The sequence below is a fragment of the Rhagoletis pomonella genome, unplaced genomic scaffold (assembly GCF_013731165.1).
Source record: "Rhagoletis pomonella isolate Grant_MI unplaced genomic scaffold, Rhpom_1.0 Rhpom_scaffold_00008, whole genome shotgun sequence".
Lineage (NCBI taxonomy): Eukaryota > Metazoa > Arthropoda > Insecta > Diptera > Tephritidae > Rhagoletis > Rhagoletis pomonella.
In genome coordinates this window covers 38,215,772-38,228,861 of record NW_023458562.1, presented here as the reverse complement: position 1 = coordinate 38,228,861, position 13,090 = coordinate 38,215,772, and the positions used below count along the sequence as shown (strand labels likewise).

General features: G+C 39.1%; 1 protein-coding gene across 1 annotated transcript in view; it reads left to right on the top strand.

Annotated features, from left to right (window-relative positions):
- LOC118744839 overlaps positions 1–9,008 on the top strand; it is a 19,287-nt gene extending 10,279 nt beyond the window's left edge. Inside the window, exons 2-3 of the mRNA XM_036478204.1 lie at positions 5,254–7,692; positions 7,884–9,008. Of these exons, the coding sequence (XP_036334097.1) occupies positions 5,254–7,692; positions 7,884–9,008 (3,564 nt within the window). The remainder of the gene's footprint in view (positions 1–5,253; positions 7,693–7,883) is intronic.
- The last annotated feature ends 4,082 nt before the right edge of the window (positions 9,009–13,090 follow it).

The following is a 13,090-nucleotide window of genomic DNA, read 5'->3' as shown; positions in this document are numbered from 1 at the left end:
CGACAAATTTCTATTCTACCGCCAGTCGACACTCGCAATAGGGGTGTATATGTCGGATGCCACGCCCCCTATGTATCGGGATTAACGTTCCTGGATTAGAGGAAGTTATATGCTTTAAATCGGTGTATGTTTCATTGAAATCGAGCGAACAGTGCCTTCAAAAAAGGGACTGCAAAAATTACTTGTGGCGTACTTATATATAGATATCTCCATACCAAGTTCCAGTACTATACCATGTACATTTCCAAAGAAATGCAGTACAAAAAATTCGCTTTGTATGGGAGGTGCCACGCCCCCTCTTCTAATAGCTCCAATTTTCCTCCAAGAGTATGCGATTTATTTCGTATGAACATTTTCAGAAGTATACACTATGAAAAATTCGGTTTGTATGGGAGGTGCCACGCCCCCTTTTCCAAGAGCTCCAATTTTTCACTAAGATTATGCGATTGTTTTCATACATCGCAGTACCAAGCTCCAGTATTCTACCATGAACACTTTCAAGAGTATGCAGTATGAAAAATTCGGTTTGTATGGGAGATGCCACGCCCCCTTCTCCTATAGCTAAAATTTTCCGCCAAGAGTATACGATTTATTTCATATATCGCAATACCAAGTTCCAGTACTATACCCTCAATACTTCCAGAGATATGAAAAATTCAGTTTGTATGGAAGGTGCCACACCCCCTCTTCCAATAGCTCCAATTTTACTCCAAGATTATGCGATTTATTTCATATATCTCCATACCAAGTTCCAGTACTATACCATGTACATTTCCAAAGAAATGCAGTACAAAACATTCGCTTTGTATGGGAGGTGCCACGCCCCCTCTTCTAATAGCTCCAATTTTCCTCCAAGAGTATGCGATTTATTTCGTATATCGCAATACCAAGTTACAGTATTCTACCATGAACATTTTCAGAAGTATACACTATGAAAAATTCGGTTTAAATGGGAGGTGCCACGCCCCCTTTTCCAAGAGCTCCAATTTTTCACTAAGATTATGCGATTGTTTTCATACATCGCAGTACCAAGTTCCACTACTCTACCATGAACATTTCCAGAGATATGCAGTATGAAAAATTCGGTTTGTATGGGAGGGGGCTACATTTTTTGTTAATTTTTTATTAAAATGTGTACATATATATACCCAGTAGAACTGGGGAGCATCGTACGATTGCTCGGTGAGTACTCCCTGGGGCATACGAATACTCCCCATTGCTCCCTATGCTTCTGTGTATAAGCATGTAACTTTGTATACTCCCTTTAACATTGTATGTCCTAGGAGGGCGAGTAATCCCTTTTACCTCCTAAACGAGCGATCGCGGAGCACACACAGAAATATCGTCCCACAAACCTTTTAAGGGAGCAATACGGGAGTACTCCCATAAAATCCTCCCCTATCCATCCCAAAAAGACAACAGGGGAGTGCACATAGAAAAACATCCCACATTCCTCCCGAACGATCAATAAGAGAGTGCTCCCATGAGAGGCATCCCGAAAGCCTCCTGTACGAGTAATAAAAGAGCTCTTCATTGCCTCACATATTAGCTAAAAGATTTTGCTATTTACGCAATCCATTTATACAATTTTTTAATCTCCTGCATGTATACAATATCAAAAGATCTTAACAGATACCTATAAGTACGAGATCAGACAAAACATACATAAATAATACTTATTACATTTTTGATTAATATTGGAATTCTAATGCGGGTAAATGCATTCAAAGTAAAGCAGAACGATAATAAAACGATGAGATAACTACATGATTTCCTGGTGTCAGGGATGCTTGGGTGTTCAGGAGCTCACGCAAATAGGGAGAGTGTATAAAACTTTCTTGTTTTAATCACGATCAATGTGAAGGTTACTTTGCCCATCTGTTAGCTATGTCCCCCAGTAAAAGCTCTGGACCGGCAATATATGAACGTTAAAACCAGGTGGTCATACGTAAATGCTGATACTAATTTGCTAATCTGAAAAGTATTTAGCGGTATAGAACACAACATTTAATCAATAGGAGTGTACTCGTACGCCCAACTATCTAAAGTTTTAGAAAAGTTTTACTGGTTTTGCGTTCTCGTACCCAAAAAACTTGCAAAGTAGGGAAATTGAGAGAGCAAATTGTGAAAGAGAGCTGCAAATTTCTGCTGGAAAAATTTTTCCCAGCTAAAACTTGCAAGTAAGAAAATCAGCTGATCACAAAACACATGTTTGTAAATAAACAAAAGAAAATATGGCCTTTTTGAGTTATTTATTGCAAATTTTATTATTAATGCTTGTATACAACGAAAAAGTGAGTAAATTTAATGTGCACAACGTTTGTTGTGTTTATTTTTCGCTAATTTGCTATTAATCTCCAGTTTGTTTACTTTAGTGTGTGCTGACTACGGTTGCCGTATGACATTTTTCGTTTGTACCATAATTTACCTTTAAATTTACCAAAATAGATTTAAATGCAGCATGCTGAAATGTTGTTTTGTTGAAGTTTTCGGTTTTGGTAAGTTGATTGTTGAAATGAAAATTTTATAATTTTAAAGCTACATCTGTAGCTATATCTATTACATTTTTTTGGATCAATGATGGGTGTTTAAAGGAGATACTCTTGTTTTTGAATGCGTCACCATGTGATATCACAAATAATTATGAGAAAAATAACTTATTCATTCCAATGAATGTATTTTAACAAGGTTTTTCTTATCCAAAACTATTCAATTGTATAAAATGCCAACTCGGGGGAAAATGTACCAAGCAGAAAACAAATTGCCGAATTAATCACCAGTGGCAACTGTGCAAGTGATCAGCTGTTTCGAAGGTTGCAAGTTTTTGCAAATTTTGCGTTCTCGTACTTCTGTTGATATTTCGTCTCTTTGAGAGCGAATGCTGCTGAATTCTCAGAACTTTTGCTGCTGGACAATTTTGTCCTCTCAATACGAGTACACACCTAATTTAAACAGAAGTTGCAATACATACCGACGGACCTTCATTTAACTGTGTGCTATCGACATTCAACTATTGCATCTCCTTTTATTGTTTCTATATGAAATATTTTCTGTAGTTTTCCTTATGATAAATTTTTCCAATAATACGCAATTTCTTTTGAACGAGGTGCTTATAGCTCCCCTATCAATCAAAAGGAATACTCCTGGATAACTATCTTAGGAGACATCGCTTTTTGCTCGTAAGCGAGTATTAACGGAGTACAAAACCGACAAATTTCAGTTATCGCTCCGTAATCATACCTCAGGGAGTATTCTTTTATTGCTCACTTGGGAGATCTCCCGTTTGGCTCCTAAACGAGTAATAAAGGAGCACAAAATCGACAAAAATCGTTTATTGCTCCAAAATCATGGCTCTGGGAGTATTCTTTTGTTGTTCACTTAGGAGATCTCCCGTTTGACTCCTAAGCGAGTTATAAAGGAGGTCAGAACCAATAAATCTCCCCTCTTGCTCCGAAATCAGGCCAAAATGAGTACTCTTTTATTCCTCACATTGGGAGATCTCGCTTCAAGTTCTAGTGGGTACACACTCGTCCACCCATGCACACACACATATATACATATAAACATATATAGCTTTTCGGGCTTTCAGCTATGCAATTCCGCTATTACTGAAAGCCTGAGAAGCGCGGAACGCCTGAAACGCTTGTTGTGAAGTTGTACTCTTAATGCTGGTTCTGAACTAAATGAAATCCTCCACTTTCTCGAAATTATAGCTACCAACAGTGACGTGGGTGCTAAGGCGCGAATGCGCTGACTGTTGTTTGATGGCAGGAGATACTTCGTCCTGTACTTGTTGACCACTAGACCCATTCGCTTAGCTTCCCTATTAAACTTTGAAAAGGCAGAGCAGACTTCGCGACTATTGTTACCGAAATTTCACACACAAAAAATTTTTCCTGAGCGGTTCAGTTCTACGTCTCGTATGTTCTTCTCCAATATCAGATTAAACAAATAAAACGAAAGGGAGTCACCATCCGAAACCTCGTTTGGTATCAAAAGACTAGGAGAGGTCATTCCCTATTCTGCCGGTGCTGGTGTTATTGCTCACCGTCATTTTACACAGCCGTATTAGTTTCGCGGGAATAAAAAAATTCAGACATCGAGGCATAAAGACAACTTTCTTGACAAATATATGGTGCTTAGATCCTATTCCCCAGTATTTTCCAAGATTTGGCTTTTTGTGAATAATTGATCTTGCAAAGCCCCACTTATAAGGCCCAGTCAGTTCGTTGACGGTGGGCTTCAGCCTTTCACAAAACCTGTGCGGCAGATGGCCTATATGGCTGGGTCGTCTTTCTTGTAGATTGGGCAGAGTACACTTAAATTCCAGTCGTCGGGCATGCGTTCATCTGACCATATTCTTCGTAAGAGTTGATGAATGCACCTCATCAGCTACTCGTCGCTGTACTTGAATAGTTCGGCTGAAGGTTGTCAGCATAGTCAGGCGGTGGGACATCGATTCCATCATCTTCGACTGGGGGCTCGGGATCGCTTTTTCCACAGCTTTCAGTGCTGCTGCCATTCAATAGGGTGGAAGAGTATTGCCTCCATAATTTTAGTACGTTGTTGATATCGTTCACTATTTCGCCATGGTTTTTCTTACAGGAGTTCGCCCTGGTCTTGAAACCTTCCGTTAGTCGCCTAACTTTCTGATAATTTCGGGCATTATTCCTGTCGACCAGCATCTAAAGCTCTTCGCACTCACGTATTTCGGCTTCTTTCTTCTTATTGCGGCAAATAGGTCTCGCTTCCCGCTTACGTTCCATATAACAGTCCACACATGGCTCGCGTTGCGCCCGATCGCAGCGTGGCCCTGTAGGCGGCATCTTTTTTCTCATAAGCCTCTTGACATTCCTCATCATACCAGGTGCTCTCAGAAAGCAGCTGTGAGTCGAGTGGCGAATAAATTGGCCGCCTGTTGTGATTGCAGCATTTCGATGTTACTGGCTAACCAGAATTCTCCAATCTGCCCACAATATGTAGCTGTGGTTGTGTTGTATTATTGCTGATGTAACTGATGTAGCCAGCGAAATAGCTTATGGCTGTGGTACTACGTTCGGGTTAGCCAGATAAAGTAGACAAACTTCAAAAAATAAATGACGAATTAATTGAGCGAGCGGTTTTACCTTTAAGTATTTGTATCAAGCCCCAAATTATGTAACTTCTTCACATTCTCTTCAAGCTCGTATTTCACGAGAATAAATTTGCATACTGTGTATTTTCGTTTATTAATTTTGTTTCTTTAAATTTTAGGGTCTTAAAACAACAACAGGAACCACATTGAAAAAAACCACTGTGAATAACCCACCAAAAACTACAAGTGGAGCTACCAAAGTAAACTCACAACTTAAAACGACCCCCGATACAGCCGCCGCAAGTCGAGTTCTAGAAGAGAAATACAAGCTTAAGAGCAGCAGTCAATCACGTAGAGTCGACCCATCCCCAATTGCCAAGACACGAACTCCGCGCGATGTTAAGCTGAAAACCACCCCACCAAGTAAAATATTGAGCACATCCCGAGCCGCTCCGAAAATAGCTGACAGGCAGAATGCACCAGAGCCAAAGAAACGCATTACAGCAACGTCAATCAAGAGTAGCGTCAATGAAAAGCCAACGCGGGTTAAGCATAGCCCTGGTATTGAGGCAAACGTCAAGAAGAAGCAGTCCAAAGCCATTAAAGCCAATGCCGTGCTCGATACATATCACAATGTAACGGTTGCCTCCCCACCACCGCGCCGTAAAGAATTCGCCCCAGAGTCATTCAATGACAGCGTTGTACCCGTCGAAAATGATGAGCAACCGAAGCGTGTCCGCACCCATTCCTTGAAAGATGAAGAAATCATTGTTTTGCGTACCGATTCAGCAAAGCAAAGAATAGAGCAACAGATACTATCAGACGTGACAACAAGGGAAACAAGAGCTGCAAGGAAATTACCCGCAGTTGAAAGGGAAGTACAGAGAACTGTTGTCAAAGAACCAGTAGCTTTCGACGTAGCCTTCGGTGAGCCGTTGAAAAGTATAAAATCAGTCCCAAAACCAGAAGAGGCCTCAGGAACTCAAGTTTCGGTTAATGGTAATGAAGCTAAAGATGGTGATCCCGATAACTACTCAGACGATTTTGAGTCATATGAGTCGGATTTTGACACCGAAACGTCGACTCAAAATGGTTCAATTGGGAATAGTGAGAACGACTCGTCGGCAAGTGGTGCCGGCAGCGAAGATGAAGGCAACAGCATAAGTCCTATATCTTCATCATCTGGGGATGAAAGAGCAAAAAATAGGGAGGAAATGCATGCTATTAATAGCGACGATGAGGAAGAATCTGAAATAACCCAATATCCTATCACAGTAATTCATCGCGATAAGGATACCGAACGAAAACTGGACTCAGGAAACTACGAAATGAACTCACGTAAACATCCAAAGCTTTCTGAGATCAACACTCAAATGGGTGAAAGGCCTTTTGACAGCATGGACACTTCATATAGCGTTGCTTCAACAGACCAGCTGGACTCGGGAATCAGCGGCTATACTCTAACGAATAAAGTTCAAGCAGAAGTCGACCAATTCGGTGGAATTAGGAGCACTTATGGCGGTTATACTGGTTTTAATACCAGACCAATCGTGAGTAAAAGGGGCGTAGAACTAATGAACAAAATTCAATTCGACATTTTGACCTTTTCGCTCTTCGAATTAAAGCCCATAAGCTACGATATTTATATGCAAACATACGGCACACTCAATACTACGCAGTGCTCGACACAAACTAACGACAATCGTATGTCTAGTGAATGTCAGACGGACGGATATGAAATGCGCACCATGTGGACACAACATCCGCCACAATTCGATTTGCAAACAGTGCAAAAACTTAGCTCAGGCCTGAATGGTACATCGGCGATACAAAACTGTTGCGGCGAGTCTCCGACAGACGAATACAAAGCGATCTGCTGTTCAAAGTCTGATGTCTATGATTATAGTTTGCAACAGTTAGCCATTATTCGTCAAAGCAAAGCCAACCGGATCGTTAGCGAACAACTGAAAAGTATGTACAAACCGGTGGATTTCGAGCGATTAAACTCATTTTTACTTCGTGCTACCAGCCTAATATCGAGAGTTCTCAGTTCGGCGCAATCAGATACTAGTCAAGTGGGACAAATCAGGAAACTGGAACAGTACCAAAGTAACCTACAGGCAATTAGCAAAGGCTACATTCCTTTGGACACTAAACTTTTAAATGCTTTGCGTGTAGTACGTGTATTCGCAAGTGCGCGACATGATCTTATCATTACAGTGCATGTGAGTCTGCCAGACGCAGACGTCTATCAAAGCGACTTTTCTCACCTTCTTATGGTGTGGTCAACCAACGAATGCTCACAACCATTGCGGTTGCTTTCTACGTGGAGCGAGGTTTGCCGCGCCGAAATCTGCAACGACTGCTCAGATATCGTCATTTGTGGACTGCATGATGGCAGTATTGCAATGTGGGATCTGCGTGAAACATACTCTTTCTGCTCCAAATTGGATGGATATCTGACGCACTTTGCTGCAACGCAGTCCGTGGTTCCGACATGGGATACCAATACAAGCCAACAGCAAAAACTTGTCGACCTTGGCGCAGTGATAGATTTACGTAGTTTTCTAACACCTCCGAAAGCAACAACTACTATAGGGCCGTATAGACAAATACAGGTATGCAGGAAATGAAATATAATCTGCCTTATCCTGAGTTCCGCCTAAAAAAAGTTCTCCCGAAAATTTGTCATCCGCTCATAGTAAAACCATGGAAACCAAGAGTGAAAAGTGAACCGGTTCGGGGAAAATAAAACTCATGATAAGGCTGAATGAATATTTTTTTCTAATACAGAAGTATTTATTTCCAGTTCGCTGCGTTAAACGACAGTGGCATCTTGTCGATTTGGACGCTGGTGGAAACTAGTGCGAGGCCGTTTGAATTTGACATACCGAAAACAGTTAATTCCCACCACCATCAGCAGTACAGCTCAGCTTCTAAGTCAAGTTTTCAATTTGAGTACAGTTCACCTTGGGCACGTGTAAAACTGATTCAGAGTGCTATCTGTGATCTACGCGACTACTTAGAAAGTGGTTCGCGCCGCGCACAAACCCAATTCGAAAAAACTAAATTATTGTTCCAAAAAGAACTTTACAGTGATGAGGCTTTACGAGAACTAAACAGTACGCAGAATATGCTGCGACAAAGCCAACAACTGCAGGGGCTTCGCTTCACTGGTATCGATACCGGTAGCGAACGCATCTATGTATGCATTAACCGAAACTTTGTACTGACCTGTTCGAAGAGTCTAAAAACAGAACGTTTTCGTAAAATTAACATCAGCGAGGGCGGTTTCCTCTTTCCAACAAGCTTGAAGGTGCTAACCAACGAAAATTATCTCGCGGTAGGCCTTTCGAACGGATCAGTGATGATTGTCAACTGCAACCAGCAAACATTTTCCTCTCAACGCTTTAGAGATGGAGGGGGCTTGGAGACTGCATACTCAAGGGAAGAAAACTGTGGTATTAATACACCTCAAACACCTGACATCGATCCAGACACTGGAAAATCTTGTGCCATTCAGAACATTATACTAAATGAGAGGCGACAGCTGGCACACGAAGGCAATAGCCACACTACCCCATATGAGACGCGACCATCCACAGCCGCTTGCATTGCGTTGATAAACAATCAAAAGCGACCATTTGAGTTGCGCGTCTATGACCAGCAAATAATAATGATCGGCTCTGCATTGCGCAAGGACTTAGTGCAATCGCTAGAACTGTCACGTGATGGCTGGCGACTTTTTGCGCTCATTAATGGACAAATACGAACATATGATTTTTATTTGGATCGCGAAATCGGAGAAGAGTTTGCAGATGCAAATACCCAGCGTGTTACGGATATAGCGGTGGCCAAAAATTCACAAAATGATAGTCATCTTATTATATTAGATGAAGAAAATGAAGTAAAAGTGCACTTATTAAAACAATAATCAAAACTAATAAATGAATTGCAATGTCTAAAAGAGATATGTATTCTAATTTTTTATTATTTTTTTTTTTTTGTTTAAATTACTTTTGAGCTGTATGACAGGCAGAAGATTATTTGGCCAGCTCTTAGGCTACAGGGCCAACGCCAATTCTAAAATAGTTTTACCAAGTTTACAAATTTACATGTATATCTTTAAGGCCCATTTTCAGAACATCCTCAAGTGGCATATCTCTCGATTTGTATTTAAGGGCGATGTCGAAAAAGTGTATCGGCAGATATTGCTCAACAGAGACGACTTGCTTGACACAAACTTTTTGGTATATGAAACAGCATGCGTGGTTGACTTGATGTGCACCTATGAACCTTATGCGCTCATTCAGTTTGATACATTAATACAAGGGAAATCCCTATCTCCTCTACTTCCCAAAACTAATAAACTTTCCCTCAGCTAAACAATAACATTTCCATAGCTCTTAAAGTACTGGATTCTGCTCGCGTTAGCAGGAGAACGCCAAATGGTGTTCAATATTAGTAGAAATCTAATATTGATTTCCCTTTAAGTCACTGTAATTATACTGTAATTATATGTAGAAATAAGACGATCGTGAAATTTTTGTTGGTGCGGCAAAGGCGTACTTTTTTTATTTCAGAAGCACCAGTACAGATCACGGTCACGGCGTATTTGGTTGTTTGTGACATTAAACGGGGCGTTCACAATCATTTTAATATTTTTGAAGTGAAATTTCTTTAGCGGCGGTTGGTTGGGAGTAAATTGGCAAATTCAACGGAAATTGCACACGGAAATGATTGGGGCTGAATCAAGTGCTTCTTGAGTGTATGCACATAGTATTAATTTAACAAAAACCTGCTAATAAAAGGTTAAAGAATAACACTTAGGGCCAATTCACAGTGCGTAGTTCACTCAGAATCGGCAGCTAACTATAGAATTTCAGTACGCACTGGGAATTCGGCCCTTAGAAAAAAGACCAATACAAGGCTGAAAGTAAAGGCGAGTATGTACATACATAAAGAAAAGAATAAAGGCAAAGGTAAAAATAAAAACAAAAACAAATATGTGTAAACGTAAAGGAAAAAATGAAGATTAAGGTAAATTTAAACACTTACAACACAACACAACACAACACAACACAACACAACACAATACAACACAACACAACACAACCAACACAACGTTTCACAACATAACATGTCATTCTTCAATTTTATCCTTTTCTTTTTCTCTTTTTTGTCTCTACCTTTGTCTCTGCCCTTTTTTATCTTTTCATTTTTATATTTATCACTTCCTTGACTTTAATTCAAATCTTTATCTGTATTCTTTTCTTTATCTAAATATTCATCCACACCTTTGCTATTATTTTAAGTATTTATATTGACCCTCCTCTTTGTCTTTATGTTTAGGTTTCTTTACTTTTATTTTACTCTATCTGCATTTATCCCTTTCTTCTTCTACATACTCAACTTTACCTTCTTCCTTGTTTGAGTCTCACCCCCAATTCTGTGCACTTGACAAATTGTCAATATTTGTCAATAAATTTGCAAACATATTTTTCTTAATTCTTTAAATTTTTAACATCGATAATTTCCACAATTTCAAAATATGTAGTACAGTCTAAAATTAAATATATTTTTAAATAAACTGAGAGCTTATTTATTGCAATAGCATAAAAATTGTCGAAGTTAGGCGACTTTTCTTAAATACGCCCTTGAATTTATATTGTTTATGTACCAGACTTTTTTTTTTTAAGTACTGTCTTGAATATTTTTGAGTGTTTTGAAATTACCTTTACGTTTGAGGAGCTCGTGGTTTTTGTCCGATTTCAAAAATTTTCAAGATCTACCTCACCTACTTTGCCGCTTTGAAATCTGATGGTTATACCTCTTATGAGCATGAAATGGTATTATAATTTTGGTCCGATGTTTGTAAGCACCAGCATAAGAAGTGATAGACTCATGAAAATGTATACTTATATGATCAGAACATCGATCTGAGCCGATTTATCCATGTGGTAATCGAACTTCAGTTGGGTGGTCAGTGCCTGAAATGGTATTACAGATGGCAACTGAGTTGCTATATTGGCAACTGCGTTTTTGTGTTTGAAGCGGAAATTTTTACTGAGATAATTTATTTATTTTTACAACTGTTTCTGCGGCTTATTTACACTTAAGTCTAAGTTGCTGGTTCTTAAAAATTGTATTACCTTCAACTTTATAGAAGTTAACTATAGTTGCTAATCATAATATACATTTTCATTTCAGTGGCGTTGCCCATCGACAACCCAACCTCAATAATGGACCCATAAACATTATGTTTCTGCATGAAAACTCGAATTTGGACGAAACAAATATTAAAATATGGGAGTTGGACAACTTTTCGCTTCGCGCTGCAGCTAACAATCTATGTGGCATGCTTTGTGCATTTTCATGCATTTCATCCTATCTGTCAACGCGAATCTGTCACGCAAAGCAAGCGTCTAATCTGACATCAGCTTAAAGATTTTTCGAACATGAATATAAAAACCGTGGCGAATTGTGTAAATGTGTTTCGCGGTCATTGGAGATCCAGGTCCGTCTGTCTGTCAGTCTGTCTGTCCGTCTGTTTGTATGATCCTATCCTACATTTTACGCTTTACGAGTTCAAACCCAGAGATTGCGATATTTTTGTGCGATGCTACTTTCCGAATTACCGAACGTACGCATTATAAATAAAATTCTAATAAAGTTTAAACACATACAGATTTAGAAACAAATATTTTCGTAAGCTATTTCTCTACAAATCTTCGAGTTTTTTTTTTTTAACTCTTCCAGCATTTCATTTACAGAAATTGGTATATCTAAATTTATATTCACTATTACAAGTCCATTCAAACGTTCTTAGCCCATCGTACTTCGCTGGTATAATCTGATCCTTTTGAGCATAGAAATGGGGGCTTTCTGGAGTTGCTGTCGGAACTGGTAGAACAGCCAAATTCCTTAATATTGTGTGCGCGATTGATTTTACCTAAAACAAATCCACATAAATAAATAAAAAATATCGCACAAATGTATTGTAGTTGAATGCCGAACTTACGCTTACATTAAGTGCTTGATACACGTTTTAGAAATTCTGACCACATATTTTGCCCTCCGATGCAAACTTATTTTCGGAATAATTCAGAACAGTGATGTAAAATTACTTCGAATTGTACCTTTTCAGCCTCTTTATAATTTCCAAGTACATTCGGTAGATATGTACATATATAGCATTTTCGGTACATAGAATTTTTCCTCCTTGTAGTTATACCTGTTAATGCCTTTTTACCAGGGACGTGGGATGAAAAATTTGGTCGGTTCGAACCGTTTTTGCACTTTTCGATTAGTTCGTTAAAGCGAATTTTTGGTCTTTGAACCGGGGTTTCGGTTCGGAAAATAAAAAAAAATAACGCGCAACGTTAAGTGTCAAGTGTCTGTCAAATGAGAAGGGCTGCCTTTATATTTGATATTGGCACTTGCTAAACAAACATGGTAAACAAACATGGTAGGTATTACCATATTTAACAAAAACGTGGGTTCATTTATCTATTGAAAATTGGTTGAAACAAACCTTAAAACCTTTGTAAAAAGTGGTTCGGTTCGGATCAAACATTGGTGGAAAATTTCGGTTCGGTTAATGGTTCAGTTAATCAATAGAAAAAGCGGTTTTCCGGTTCAAAACCAGTTCAAGTCTCTGCTTTTTACTATGAAGTTTTGGAATTGCTTTTTTAAATATGGGTGCGTTTGAACTTGTAATTTAAGCCGAAAGCAGGATGAAAATGGCATAAGTAACTCTGTGGCTGTGGTTGTAAGTTCAAAGGTATCCCGATTCATCAAAAATTTAATCAACAGAAGAATCTTTTTTAAATCTTCAGACTTTATCGCAGAAGTTACTATCATTCCCATCAAAATAGTTTCCAATTGCTGTATCGCTTTCGTATCATAAAGATGTGACGTTTTGGGGGAACAGTTATTCCCGAGAGTGCTTAACTTCCGCAATAAAAAATGCTGGCAGGGTGTATACATATACGGTATTTAGTTGTATCAGTAAGA